Source organism: Dipodomys ordii, unplaced genomic scaffold (genome assembly GCF_000151885.1).
Source record: "Dipodomys ordii isolate 6190 unplaced genomic scaffold, Dord_2.0 Scaffold17, whole genome shotgun sequence".
NCBI classification, from domain to species: Eukaryota; Metazoa; Chordata; class Mammalia; order Rodentia; family Heteromyidae; genus Dipodomys; species Dipodomys ordii.
This window is the reverse complement of record NW_012267233.1, coordinates 15,499,360-15,514,331: the sequence shown is the minus strand read 5'-3', so window position 1 is coordinate 15,514,331 and position 14,972 is coordinate 15,499,360. Positions and strand designations below refer to the sequence as shown.

Below are 14,972 nucleotides of genomic sequence, written 5' to 3'. Positions count from 1 at the left end.
ATTCTTTTTTTTTTTTTTTACCAAAACAAGCTTCTCTAGTTCAAGGAACAAATTTTCTGGACTGTCTTCTTTGCTTTGTAGAAGCTGTTTTAATTCTGCAGCATTAATACTCATCGTCCGTGATGGATGAGCTCCATCTACTTCCATGAGACCACTATCATCTCCACAACATCCCTGTAAATGTCACACATAAGTTAAATTTGAGAGCAGAAAATTTTGCAAAGATGCTTCCAAACTTAATCAGATACTTAAGCCATTTGCTGCAACCTTCCCCTCAATATTACGGTTATACATAAGTACAAATGGCTAGTTTTTAGAAGGAATTAGCTGAAAGCTGAAAGTTTTCTTTAAACAAAACTCATAAAACAAAACAGGTAAACACATACATTCAATCTACTAGCACCAAGATTTCTCAAAAAAAAAAATCAGTGTCAAACACCTTGATATTTGTAGGATACTGACTGATGCTCTGGAGCCAATAAAATTCCTGTTGTAACAAAGAACTGTAAAAACATGAAATTGTATTTCTGTAAGCAAGCAAACAAAACAGTAACTATCACACTTATGACAATATTTTGTCATAAAACCCAAGTGTTTTCTTATCTAAAATCACTCATACTGTCACATATAGAATGACTTACAGTATACATATCACCCATGATACATGTAGCCTAATTTTAAAATGGCTTAAAATTAATATGACCTTCTAGAATTAAGCTCATACAGAAAAAACATACCCACCAATCTAGATGCAGGATTTAGTACATTTAAATTGACACAAACAACTTTGCTTGAAGCTCTTATAATTTGTCTTATAACTGATAAAATGCCAATGAGGGATAAAAATTATCCGTAATAAAAATCTCACTAGCCAAGCATCGGTGGCTCATGCCTGTAATCCTAGCAAGTTAGGAGTGAGATCTGAGGATCAGAATCACTGTTCAAAGCCAGACCAGGCAAGAAAGTTCTAAGACTCTTATCTCCAACTACCTACCAAAAAAGCCAGAAATAGAGCTGTGGTTCAAGTGATAGAACACTGGAATTGGGGGGGAGGGGAGAGGGAGAAAGACACAGAGAAAGAGAGACAGACAGACAGACAGAGACAGACAGAGAGACAAGCTAAGGGGGACAGCACCAAGCCCTGAATTCAAGACCCACAGCAGGCCAAAAAAGAAAAATCTCAAATTGATACAACGAAGCATACTTGATCATTTCAGAAAACATTAGACTTAGGAAGTGTTAGGAAGAGGTTATACAGTTTTAATAAGAAATTAAATAGGGCTGGGAATGTGGCTCAGTGGTAGAGCACTTGCCTTGCATGCATGAGGCCCTGGGTTCCATTCCTCAGCACCACATAAGCAAAAAAGAAAAATGCCAGAAGTGGCGCTGTGGCTCAAGTAGTAGAGTGCTAGCCTTGAGCTGAAGAGCTGAGGGACAGCGCCCAGGCCCAGAGTTAAGGCCCCATAAACGGACCCCTCCAAAAAAAATTTAAATTAAGTCTGTAAGGGCTTTATTTACTCTATGGCAAAACAGTAATAGACTCATAAAATTATCTAGCCTATGCTTTACTTAAAAATAATAATAAAGCTGGGCCCAGTGGCTCATGCCTATAATCCAAGCTTCTCAACAGTCTGAGATCTGAGGATTGTATTTCAAACTCAGCTAGGGCTGGAAAGTTCATGACACTCTTTTTTTTTTGGGGTCCAGTCGTGGGGCCTGAACTCTGGGCCTGGGCACTGTCCCTCAGCTCTTCAGCTCAAGGCTAGCGCTCTACCACTTGAGCCACAACGCCACTTCTGGTTTTTTTCTTATGTGGTGCTGGGGAATCGAACCCAGGGCCTCATGCATGCAAGGCAAGCGCTCTACCACTGAGCCACCTTCCCAGCCCGTTCATGACACTCTTATCTCCAATTAACCACCAAAAAAGCCAGAAGTAATGCTGTAGTTCAAGTGGTAGAGGACTACCCTTGAGCAAAAAAGCTCAGGGACAATGTCCAGGACTCTTTAAGTTCATGCCCCAGGACTGGCACCAAAAAATTTTTAAAAATAAATAGTAATAGTGATGATGATGATGATGATGATGATGATAATGATAAACTGGGCACCAGTGGCTCACACCTGTAATCCTAGCTACTCAGGAGGCTGAGATCTGAGGATCGCGGTTCAAAGCCAGCCCAGGCAGGAGAGACCATGAGACTCCGATCTCCAATAAAACCACCAGAAAACCGGAAGTGGCGCTGTAGCTCAAGTGTTAGAGCGCTCGCCTTGAGCTGAAGAGCTGAGGGACAGTGCCCAGATCCAGAGTTCAGGCCCATGACCGGCAAAAAACAAAAACAAAAAATCAGAAGGCTGACATCCGAGGATCACAATTCAAAGCCAACCTGGCAGGAAAGTCTGTGAAACTCTAATCTCCAATTAACCACAAAAATCCCAGAAATGTCTGTTTCTCAAGCAGTATAGTGCTAGCCTTGAGCAGAAAAGCTCAGAGACCACATCCAAGCCCTTTGTTCAAGCCCCAAAATATAAGTAAATGAGTTAAAAACAGAGTGTAAACTAGATCTAAAATACACTACAGCATGACAAATTACATAGACCTCCAGGCATTCACACACAGGGAGACTAAGGGAGCTACTCTTAGAGGAGGAACCCAAAGGCCTAAGTCTCTGAACATGTAAAATACCATTATTAAACCAATTCCAGAAAATGGAAACATGGGGTTTTGATAGTGGTGGTGGCAAGTAGTGATGGTGTTGTTTTTGCTTTTTGTTGTTTTATTTGTTCTTTTTTCTGTCTTTTGAGAGGGTAAGGGGTGCAGAAATGAAGAAAACACAGATGAACTATCGCAGGCATGGTACTTAGTGGATACTACATGGAAAATGAACTATGCAACTTGTGCACAGGGGCAGGAGGGAAAATCTGAGGGAAAGTGAAGGAAGGGGTGACACCCAAAAAGAACTATACTCATCTGAAATGGTAACCCCTCTGTACAACATCTTTTTTTTTTTTTTGGTCGGTCATGGGGGCTTGGGTACTGTCCCTCAGCTCTTTAGCTCAAAGCTACTGCTCTACCACTTAAGCCACAGCGCCACTTCTGGCTTTTTCTGCTTATGTGGTGCTGAGGAATCACACCCAGAGCCTCATGCATACAAGGCAAGCACACTACCACTGAGTCACCTTCCCAGCTCCAAAAACATCTTAAATGATAATAAAATTCTAAAACCCCCCTCCCTCTCTTAAAAAGTACCAACTGGGGACCGATGATTCAGACCTATAATCTTAGCTACTCAGAAGGCTGAGACTTGGAGGTTCAAGGTTTGAGGCAAACCTAGATAGAAAAGTCCTGGATGTTCTATCTGCATAATAATCAGGAAAAAGCAAGGCTAGTGTCATTGCTCAAATGATATAGTGCCAGCTGAGCAAATAAGTAAGGAACATCAAAGGCTCTCAGTACAAACGCCAGTACCACTCTCACAGGAAAAAAAAAAGGCAGAAAGAATATACTGACAGGAACAGAAAGAAAACACTTCTGCTTACAGGTATTGTCCCCTAAAGTTTGATGAGGTTTAAACCTAAAAGATTACACACCTCTTGCAGAAGTATATTAGCTAGATGACAAACTATAAAGTCTTGGCTTCTCTTGTCCTTCCTAGTTATTCATGATACTTCCTCCAAGAAGTAGCAAGTTCACTTTAATTGAATCACAAATATAGTAATTAGTTTTTTGTTTGGTTTGTTTTTAACTCAGTTGTGGGCACTGTCCCTCAGCTCTTCAGCTCAAGGCTAGCACTCTACTACTTGAGCCACAGACAGCACTTCCAGCTTTTTCTGTGCATGTGGTGCTGAGGAATTGAACCCAGGGCCTTACGCATGCAAGGCAAGCACTTTACCAATAAACCACATTTCCAGCACAGTAATTAGTATATTTTTTTGGAGGGGGGTCCGATCGTGGGGCCTGAACTCTGGGCCTGGGCGCTGTCCCTCAGTTCTTCAGCTCGAGGCTAGCGCTCTACCACTTGAGCCACAGAGCCACTTCCAGCTTTTTTCTTTTTGCTTATGTGGTACTGAGGAATGGAACCCAGGGCCTCATGCATGTAAGGCAAGCGCTCTACCACTGAGCCATCTTCCCAGCCCTAGTAATTAGTATTTTTAAAGCTCAGAGAAAGTATACCAAAATCAAGTTTGAAAATAATCAAGTTTAGGGGCTGGGAAGATGGCTGAGTGGTAGAGCGCTGGCCTTGCATGCATGAGGCCCTGGGTTCGATTCCTCAACACCACATAAGCAAAAAAAAAAAAAGAAAGAAAAAAGAAAAAAGCCTGAAGTGGCGCTGTGGCTCAAGTGGTAGAGCGCTAACCTTGAGCTGAAGAGCTAAGGGACAGCACCCAGGCCCAGAGTTCAGGCCCCACGACCGGACCCCCCCCCCAAAAAAAAAGAAAATAATCAAGTTTAAAATAAGAGAGAGATGAGTTCACACCTATAATTCTAGCTACTCAAGAGGCTGAAAGATTTCAGTTTAGAAGCCATCACCGGCAGAGTAGCTGAGGATTCTTTTTCTTTTTTTGGGTCCGGTCGTGGGGCCTGAACTCTGGGCCTGGGCACTGTCCCTCAGCTCTTCAGCTCAAGGCTAGCGCTCTACCACTTGAGCCACAACGCCACTTCTGGCTTTTTTTTTCCTGCTTATGTGGTGCTGAGGAATTGAACCCAGGGCCTCATGCATGCAAGGCAAGCGCTCTACCACTGAGCCACCTTCTCAGCCCCATAGCTGAGGATTCTTATCTCCAATTAACTAGCAAAAAGTTGAAAATGGAAGCAGGGCTCAAGTGATAAGAGTTCTAGCCTCAAGCAAAAAAGCCCAAAGCCCAGCCTCTGTACTGGAACAAAATAAGAAATAACACACACAAAAAGAGGGAGAGGCCCAAATAGGTTTAGTGAGAACTCTAAATTCTATTTTAAAAAAAAATTATCACAATTCTTTTCAACCTCTTCTAGAAGACAGAAGCAGAGGAAATATTTCCTAATTCATTCTATAAGGAAAATATTAATACAGGTGGCAAACACAGATGGAAATCTTGGTCAACAACAGACAGACATGAAAGAGTGTACCACAAAATTATGTAGTGAAGCCGAATCATTTCAATGGCCTATTGATATTATAGCTATTACAACATGTTGCAATTGCCTACAGTATTCAATACAGTAACATGCTGCATAGGATTGTAGCAAGGAGCAATAAGCTGTGTCACAGAGCTTAGAGACATACTGGGCTATACTATTTAGATTTGTATAAGTGATATTCACTAATATTTCTCAGAATGTATCCCTATCATGAAGAAGCCTGTGACATTTTTTTTTAGTTATCTTCAACAGCTATACAAAGTAGTTTCAATTAACATGTCCATTTTTGGGTATGGGCCTGTTAAATTTAAATGCATTTTGATCAGAATCACCTCTTCTATCATTCTCTCATCCACAAATCTTATCAGGTTTCCAAGTTCCACTTTCATGTATGACTCTATTTCCCACCATTCATCCTTCCACGTATATGGCCACCTCCTATTAAGTCCCTACATACCTCCACAGTCAAGACAGATGAACATATGGCTTATTAAATTAACCAGACAAACATATTACAAGAAAACTAAAGCGGATGCTGGTAACTCACACTTGTAATCCCAGCTATTCAAGAGGCTAAGATTTGGTGATTATATTTCAAAGCCAGCCTAGGCAGGAAAGTCCATGGGACTCTTATCTCCAATTAGCCACCAAAAACCAGATGTGGAGCTGTGGCTCAAATGACAGAGTGCTTGCCTTGAGGATAAAAATCCAGACCTTGAGTACAAGCCCCAGGATGGAACAAAAAAAAAAAAACCCACTAACTAAAGTATCTCACAAACGGATACCAAAACTATTATCCTCAACAAAACATTAAATAATCAAATGCAACAATGCATAAAAGACCTGGGCTGGGAAGATGGCTCAGTGGTAGAGTGTTTGCCTTGCATGCTCATGAGGCCTTGGGTTCCATTCCTCAGCACCACATAAGCAAGAAGAAAAAAAGCCAGAAGTGGCGATGTGGCTCAAGTGGTAGAGCGCTAGCCTTGAGCTGAAGAGCTGAGGGACAGTGCCCAGGCCGAGTTCAGGCCCTATGAATGACAAAAAAAAAAAAAGAGTACCAGCCTAACAAGCCCTGAGTTCAAACCCCAGTACTGCCAAAATAAGCAACCACATACCAAGCTGGACACCAGTTACTCAAGCCTACTACCATAGTTACTCAGGAGGCTAAGACAAAAGGATGGAGGTATGAAGCTAGCCCAGACAAATTTGAGATTTTTTTTTTTTGCAAGTCCTGGGGCTTGAACTCAGGGTCTGGGCACTTGAGCCATCGCACCACTTTGGCTTTTTCTGTTTGTGTGGTACTACGGAATCAAACCCAGGGCTTAATGCATACTAGGCAAGCACTCTACCACTAAACCACATTCCCAGCCCAAATTTGAGATTCTTATCTCCAATTAACCAGCAAAAAACTATAGAGGCAGGACTCAAGTGGTAAGAGTGTCAGCCATGAGCAAAAAAACCTACCAAAGGTAGGGCCGGGAAGGTGGCTCAGTGGTAGACTGCTTGCCTTGCATGCCTGAGGCCCTGGGTTCCATTCCTCAGTACCACATAAGCAAAAAGAAAAAAAGCCAGAAGTGGCACTGTGGCTCAAGTGGTAGAGTCCTAGCCTTGAGCTGAAGAGCTGAGGGACAGCGCCCAGGCCCAGAGTTCAGGCCCCACGTCTGGAAACCCCCCCCCAAAAAAAAAACCTACCAAAGGTACTGGCACAAATACATACCACAACAATATAAAACATATCCCAAGTATATGCAAGGATGAGCCTATATTCTAAAATAAATTACATGGTATCAAGCCAAGTGCCACTGGCTCATGCCCGTAATCCTAGCTACTTAGAAGGTTGAGATCTGAGAATCATGGTTCAAAGCCAGCTTTGGCAGGGAGGTCCGTGAGACTTGTGGGGCCTGAATTCTGGGCCTGGGTGCTGTCCCTCAGCTCTTCAGCTAAAGGCTAGCACTCTACCACTTTGAGCCTCAGCACCACTTCTGGCTTTTTCTGCTTATGTGGTGCTGAGGAATCAAACCCAGGGCCTCATGCATGCAAGGCAAGCACTCTACCACTGAGCCACCTTCCCAGCCCATCCGTAAGACTTTTATCTCCAATAAACTCTCTCCAAAAAAGCTGGAAGTGACACTGGCTCAAGGGGAAAAGCACTAGCTTTAAGCAAAAGAAGCTCAGGAACCAGACACCGGTGGCTTATGCCTGTAATTCTAGCTATTCAGAAGCTGAGATCTGAGGATAGTGGTTCAAAGCCAGCCCCAGCAGGAACATCTGTGAGACTCCTATCTCCAACTAACCACCAGAAAACTGGAGATGGAGCTGTGGCTCAAGTGGTAGAGCACTTGCCTTGAGCTGAAGAGCTGAGGGACAGCGCCCAGGCCCAGAGTTCAAGCCCCATGACCGACCAAAAAAAAAGAAAGCAGCAACTCAGGAACAGTGTGCTGGCCTTGGTTTCAAGTCCCATGACAACAGCAAAAAAAATTACATGGTATCATATCAGTTTTATCACATCATAAGGCTAAAGAAGAAAAACAATCCAATTATTTAAAAAAATCCAATTCAGCAAACCAGGAATACAGGGGAACTTCCTCAACTTGCTGCAGAACATCTACCAAAAAAACCAATAGCCACATATCATAATGATGGTAAGAAACTAGAGGCTTTCTCACTGAAGTAAGGATCATGTAACAAATGCTTGATAAGAAATGTACTCATTATCTTGCCCATGTAATTGTAACCTCTCTGTACAGTATTTTCAATTAAAAAATAAAAGGTAAAGAAAAAAAAGAGCGATGCATGGAAACAAAAGAAACACTGATTGGGAGGAAGATATTACAATGTCTTTGAATTCTAGTATAAACTGCAATTCAATTCTGGGATATGTCAATGTAGGTTCATCATATTTAACAAATGCTGTGATTTGAGATGCCTAGAGTGGGAGTTGGCATTTGTGTGGAGGTAGAAGATAAGGGAACTCAAGTGATTAACTCTGCTGTGAACCTAAATAGTCCATTTAAAGAGGATAGGGAGCTAAATGGAGGAAGCCAAAGGTCATTAACATTAGTATATTGATACTATTAGGGTTAAAAGTTGCCCAGAAATTAAACTAAGAAATCATTAAGATATTTAGAACAATCTAACAATTTCATCTCTCCATATTACCTTTCTTTTTCATTATTATGAACAGAAACAGGTTTGTTTGTTTTTTGGTGCTGGGATTAAACCCAGGGTCTCACGCACGCTAGGCAAGTGTTCCAGCACTGAGCTATACCTAGAAACAGTTTTGAACAAAATAAAATGACATTTAAATTTTAATCAATTTGCTTATTATTAAAAGCACTGTAAGAAAATCTAGGTTTAAGTTCAGCATGTTTTCAACTTTCCTATATATGTTACTATGATATAGTAAACTTTGGTTTTTGTTTTGTTTTGTTTTTTGCTGGGCCTTAGGGTTTGAACTCTGGGCTTGGGCACTTATCCCTCAGCTCTTCAGCTCAGGGTGAGCATTCTACGACTTGAGCCACATAATGCCACTTCCAGCTTTCTGGTGGCTTATTGGAGATAAATCTCACGGACTTTTCCTGCCCAGGCTGGCTTTGAACTGTGTTCCTCAGATCTCAGCCTCCTGAGTAGCTAGGATTACATGCATGAGCCACAGGTGCCCAACTCTGTATTTTTTAAGATAGGAAAAAAAATACCATTTAGAGGTGCTTCAGGAAAATGGAAATTCTGTCAAATCTGCATATAATTCTATTTCAAATTTCATTATTCATTATCCAAAAAGTTTAGCTATTTAATTGTACAAAACTTTCTCCAATGGCTGGGAAGGTGGCTCAGTGGTAGAGCGCTTGCCTTGCATGCCTGAAACCCTGGGTTCAATTCCTCAGCACCACATAAGCAAAAAGAAAAAAGCTGGAAGTGACGCTGTGGCTCAAGTGGTAGAGCGCTAGCCTTGAGCTGAAGAGCTGAGGGACAGCGCCCAGGCCCAGAGTTCAGGCCCCATGACCGGAATCCCCCCCCCCAAAAAAAAAACTTCCTCCAAGTACTTTGGGAAAAGAGTTGGTCATTGTCTATGACCTAATTGAACTGTACTAACATTATATCTTTACACTTAAAGTGGAGGGCAGACCTAAAAGTCCACACATATTCATGATCCTCTAATATATATTGTTACCTATATGAGTATCTATGTACTTATATACAGAAACACATGAAAAAAAATAAACAGTAACAGATTAGGAGACATCTTTAATAAAATGGTAAGAAAATACTAAGAGCAATTATATGTCAGATAATAAAGATTATAGAACATATTTTTAAGGAGATACTAATTACTGAAACTGGTAAGATGAAGAAAATCTGAAGAGACTAAATAACACATCTGAATCAGTATTAGAAATAAAATAAAAATTTCCTAACTGGACATCAATGGCTCGTGCCTATAAACCTAGCTACTTAGGAAAGGCTAAAATCTGAGGATTGTTATTCAGAGCCCACTCATGCAGGAAATTCCATGAGACTCTTGCCTCCAATTAAGCACCCAAAAAGCCAGAGATTCAGGTTTGGTTCAAGTGGTAGAGAAAATCCCAGACTCAAAATCCCCGTGAAAAAAATCCCAGACTCAAATGAAATAATTTTTCCTATGATTCTACCAAATATTTAAATGAATCAATCCTTTACAAAATCTTCTTTAAAAAATAACCTCTCAGGCTGGGAAGGTGGCTCAGTGGTAGAGTGCTTGCCTTGCATGTATAAGGCCCTGGGTTCAATTCTTCAGCACCACATAAGCAGAAAAAGCCAGGTGTAGAACTATGGCTCAAGTAGTAGAGTGCTAGTCTTGAGCTAAAGAGCTGAGGGATAGCACCCAGGCCCAGAGCTCAGGCCCCACAATCAACAAAAAATAACCTCTCAATTAGGTTATTAAGAAAATTTCATGAGTAGATGAAGGGTGAGATTGAAATAATTGTGGCGGGGGAGGACGATGAAAAAGACGGTTACATGAGATGAAGAATAGGGTTGGAATAAACGAGGAAGGGGAATAATGGAAGAGGTGACATTGATCAAGATGCACTGTATTCATAAATTGACATGTTGAAATCCCTTTATATTAAGTACTTACAGAAAACTTCTTAAAAACAACAAAGTTATAGATCAAAATTCTTTATAAATACAGAAATAAAAATACTTAAATGAGCTGGGAACATGGCTGGCTTAGTGGTAGAGTGCTTGTCTTGCATGCATGAGGCCCTGGGTTCGATTCCTCAGCACCACATAAGCAGAAAAAGCTGGAAATAGAGCTGTGGCTCAAGTGGTAGAGCACTAGCCTTGAGCTGAAGAGCTGAGGGACAGTGCCCAGGTCCAGAATTCAGGCCCCACAACCAACAAAAACATAAAAAATAAATAAAATAAAATACTAAATAACATTAAGCAAATAGCATCTGGAAACACAAATGATCATACACCAGAATCAAGATGCATTTATCCCAGGAGTATAAGAGTCATTTATTGCATGGAGAAAACCCATGATTATCTCAACCAACTCAGAACAGAAGCATTTGATAAAAGTTCATCCACTTAACTAGGTGTCAGTGGCTCATGCCTGTAATCGTAGCTACTCAGGAAGCTGATATCTGAAGATGGCAGTTTGAAGCCAGCCTGGGCAGGAAAGTCCATGAAACTCTTAACTCCAATTAGCCACCAGAAAACCAGGAGTGCCACTGTGGCTCAAAGTGGTAAAAGCATTTGTGACAAAGCTTTGGGACAGTGTCCAAGTCCTCAGTTCAAGCCCCATTACCACCACCACCAACAACAAAAATGTTATTGAAAAAGGAGAAAGCCAAGCTAATAGCCTGTAATCCTAGCTACTTTGGAGGCTGAGATCTGAGGATCATGGTTGGAAGCCAGCACAGGTAAGAAAGTCTCAGAGACTCTTATCTCCAATAAACTACTCTGAAAAAAATGGAAGCAAATCTGTGGTTCAAGTAGTTGACCACTAGCCTTGAGCAAAAAGAAGCTTAGCTACAGCATTCAGGCCCTGACTTTAAGCCCTAGGAACAGCACTTAAAAACGGAGAAAGAGGGGTTGAGAAGGTGGCTCAGTGGTAGAGTGCTTGCCTTGCATGCATGAGGCTCTGGGTTCGATTCCTCAGCACCACATAGGCAGAAAAAGCCAGAAGTGGCACTGTGGCTCAAGTGGTAGTAGCCTTGAGATGAAGAGCTGAGGGACAGTGCCCAGGCCCAGAGTTCAAGCCCCAGGACCAGCGGGAAAAAAATAAGGAGAAAGAATGCCAGGCCTGATTGCTCATGCCATCAGCTACAATTATGTTTATTGGAAAGATACTAAATTTTGCATTGGATATTCAAGAGTTTCTATATACCAGGCAGATGGATAGCTAGAGACATAAAGATTGGTTAAAAAAAAAGCAATCAGAAAAATTATTACAAGATCTAGCTTATATACAGAAATGAAGTGATGCAGGGACAATTTTTCTCTGATTATGGAGAAAAGCAGATTACAAAGAATAAGGAAAGACTGATGGAAAATCAAAGATTTCTGAAATAACCAGATTGCTTTAATCTTCTCAATGAAGGTGTTGAGAAAAGGGAAATAAACTGATGAGTTATAAATAAAATATTAATTAGCAATTGAGGGGGCTAAAGTAAGCAAATGGTGGATAATATGAATGAATACTAGTTAGTAGGTTTTGGTCAGAAAGTGTTTAGTTGATAATGTGTAATAAAAATCTGTCAAAACATTGTTAATATTGCCTAGAATCTAGTGAAATATTCTTCCAGCAAGCAAAATTCTACGACATCTTTAAAATAGCTATAGCTCGGGGCTGGGAAAGGTGGCTTAGTGGTAGAGTGCTTGCCTAACATGCATGAGGCACAGGGTTTAATTCCTCAATACCACGTAAACAGAAAAAGCCGTAAGTGGCGCTGTGGTTCAAGTGGTAAAGAGCTAGCCTTGAGCATAGAGAAGCTCAGAGACAGTGCCCAGGACTTGAGTTCAAGTCCCAGGACTAGCAAAAAGAAAAAAAAACTACAACTCTCCTGTTAAATATGCCAATCTTCCCAAAATAAAACCTCTGATAAATAATAACATTAATAAGCAAGGCATGACACAATCAATAAATTTTTCAATAATCACATCTCAGCCTTTTGTCTAAGATCTAGTGTGATCACTTGCCAATAAAACTAGCAAGGTCCCATGTGCTGATGACTCCCGTCTGTAATCCTAGCTACTCAGGAGGCTGAGATCTGAGGACTGTGGTTCAAAGCAAGGCCGGGCAGGAAACTCCATGAGACTCTTTTCTCCAATTAACCACCAGAAAACCAGAAGTAGTGTTGTGGCTCAAAGTAGCAGAGTACTTGGCTTGAGCTGAAAAGCTCAGGAACAGTAGCCAGTACCCAGACCCAGAGTTCAAGCCCCATGACCAACAAAACAAAACAAAACAAAAAAACTAGCAAGATGGTGCTGGGAGGGATGCAGCACTGGCTCATGCCTCCTTAGCTACTCAGGAGGTTGAAACCTAAAGGATCATGGAAGCCACCAGCCCAGGCAGAAAAGCCTGTATGACTCCATCTCCAATTAATCAGAAAATGCTGACCTGGAGTGTGCGGTCCAAATGGTATATAGCACAGGCTACAAGAGCATGAATATGAAGTCTCAAGTTCAAATTGAGAACAAAAAAATGGCCAGACAATACAAATATGATAGCAAACTAAGAAAGGCTTACTAAGCAGTCTCTATATACATTCTACAAATAAGAAAAAATCTAAATAATAACTTTACATTTTTCTTATGAAATCCCACATTATGACCACTTGGTAAGCCTGTACCTCGTGGGGCTTGAACTCTGGGCCTGGCTGCTGTCTCTCAGCTCTTCAGCTCAAGGCTAGCGCTCTACCACTTGAGTCACAGCACCGTTTCTGGTTTTCTGGTGGTTTATTGGAGGTAAGAGTCTCATGGACTTCCCTGTCCCGGTTGGCTTTGAACCACAATACTCAGATCTCAGCCTCCTGAGTGGCTAGAATTATAGGCATGTGCCACCGGCGACCAGCATGACCAGTGACCAGCATGATGAATTTCTTCAACCCAAATACATACTTATTCATAAGATATACAAACACACACATTTCACTGGCAATACATTTAGAAGAGACTAGATTACGCTGCAAAAAAAATACTCTGCACCACTTAAGAATTTTTAATTATATACTAGTCAGTATATTTAAGTTCTATCAGGAGAAATACGTTCAAACTTACTTGATACCAAATATTTTCTAAAGATATTCCCATCAATGGTTTCTGGTACTGGGTCCATAGTATACTTTGATTTTGGAAAATGTTAACAAGAGGAATCTTAAGTGTTAACAATTTTAGAGTAAGTGAAATAGATCTCTCTCTCTCTCTCTCTCTTTCTCTCTCTCTCTCTCACTTTGACAGATTCTTGCTAGGTAGCCCAGGTGCCTCTGAATAGTCTTTTTTTTCTTCTCCCCAGTCCTGGAGCTTGAACTCAGGGCCTGGGCGCTATCCCTGAGCTTCTTTGTGCTCAAGTCTAGCACTCTACCACTTAAGCCAGAGTGCCACTTTCAACTTTTCAGAGTAGTTTATTGGAGATAAAGAGTCTCATGGACTTTCCTGCCCAAGTTGGCTTTGAACCATGATCCTCAGATCTCAGCCTCCTGAGTAGCTAGGATTACAGGCATGAGCCACTGGCACCTGGTTGAATAGCCTTTAATTCATATATTACATGGAGCCAAGATACTCTAAACTTACAGTCACCCAAAAAGTAACAATTTCCAAAACTGAATCAGCATACACTTAATTACATGACAATGAAGAAATACTTTAAGAGACTAAAAAACTCTTAAGTATTTAAGTAATTTACTATTCTGAATTATGCTAGCAAGATAATTCAATGTCAAGAATCACTGTAAAAGAAGAGTGTATGTAGTATTTTCCTCTGTTGCAAAATAATTGGTTATTCTCAAATTAACAATGCCTACTAACTAAAGAAGATTTCAATATATTATAACCTTAAATATCTTAAAAAAAAAATCAGTCTCAGGTGCTGCTGCTATCCATTTTCAATCCCAGCACTCATAGGCTAAGGCAAGATGATTTGAGTCTGAAGACAGTTTAGGCTACATAGTAAGTTTGAAGCCAACTTGACTATATAGTGAGACTCCAAAAAAAAAAAAAAAAAAATGGGCCAGGTGCCAGTGGTTCATGCCTGTAATCCTCACTACCAGGAGGCTGAGACCTGAGGATCAAGGTTCAAACCAGCCCAAGCAGGAAAGCCCATGAGACTCTTAAGAATCTCCAATTAACCACAGAAAACTGGAAGTGGTGCTATGGCTCAAGTGATAGAGGGCTAGCCTTGAGCTGAAGAGCTCAGGGACAACCCCCAGGCCCAGAGTTCAAGACCCATGACCAACCAAAAAAAAAAAAAAAAAGCTGCACACTAAGCTGCGTACTGTCTGCTCACGCCTGTAATCCTACCTACTTAGGAGGATTGTGGTTCAAAGCCAGCTTGGGCAGAAAAGTCCAGGAGACTCTTATCTCCAACTAACCACAAAAAGCCAGAAGGGAGGGGGCTGTGGCTCAAGTGGTAGAGCGTTAGCCCTGAACACAAAAGCTAGGGCCAATGCTCAGGCCCAGAGTTCAAGTCCATGACTGGAGAAAAACAACAAAATCAACAACAAATAAAAGAGAAATCATAACGCGCTATTTATAATAGGAAGAGAGAAGAGAAAAAAAGAATCACTACTTTTAAGTTTTAAGATATTTTTGAAACAATGAGGTTTTTTTAACTCATGACCAAGTTTACAGAATTAAAAAATACCAAATATGAATA

General features: G+C 41.1%; 1 protein-coding gene across 1 annotated transcript in view; it reads right to left on the bottom strand.

Annotated features, from left to right (window-relative positions):
* The window catches only part of Kiaa1429 (KIAA1429 ortholog), a 75,297-nt gene that overhangs the window by 10,379 nt on the left and 49,946 nt on the right, over nucleotides 1-14,972 (bottom strand). The window contains exon 18 of the mRNA XM_013012402.1: nucleotides 13-174. Coding sequence (XP_012867856.1) covers nucleotides 13-174 — 162 coding nt within the window. The remainder of the gene's footprint in view (nucleotides 1-12; nucleotides 175-14,972) is intronic.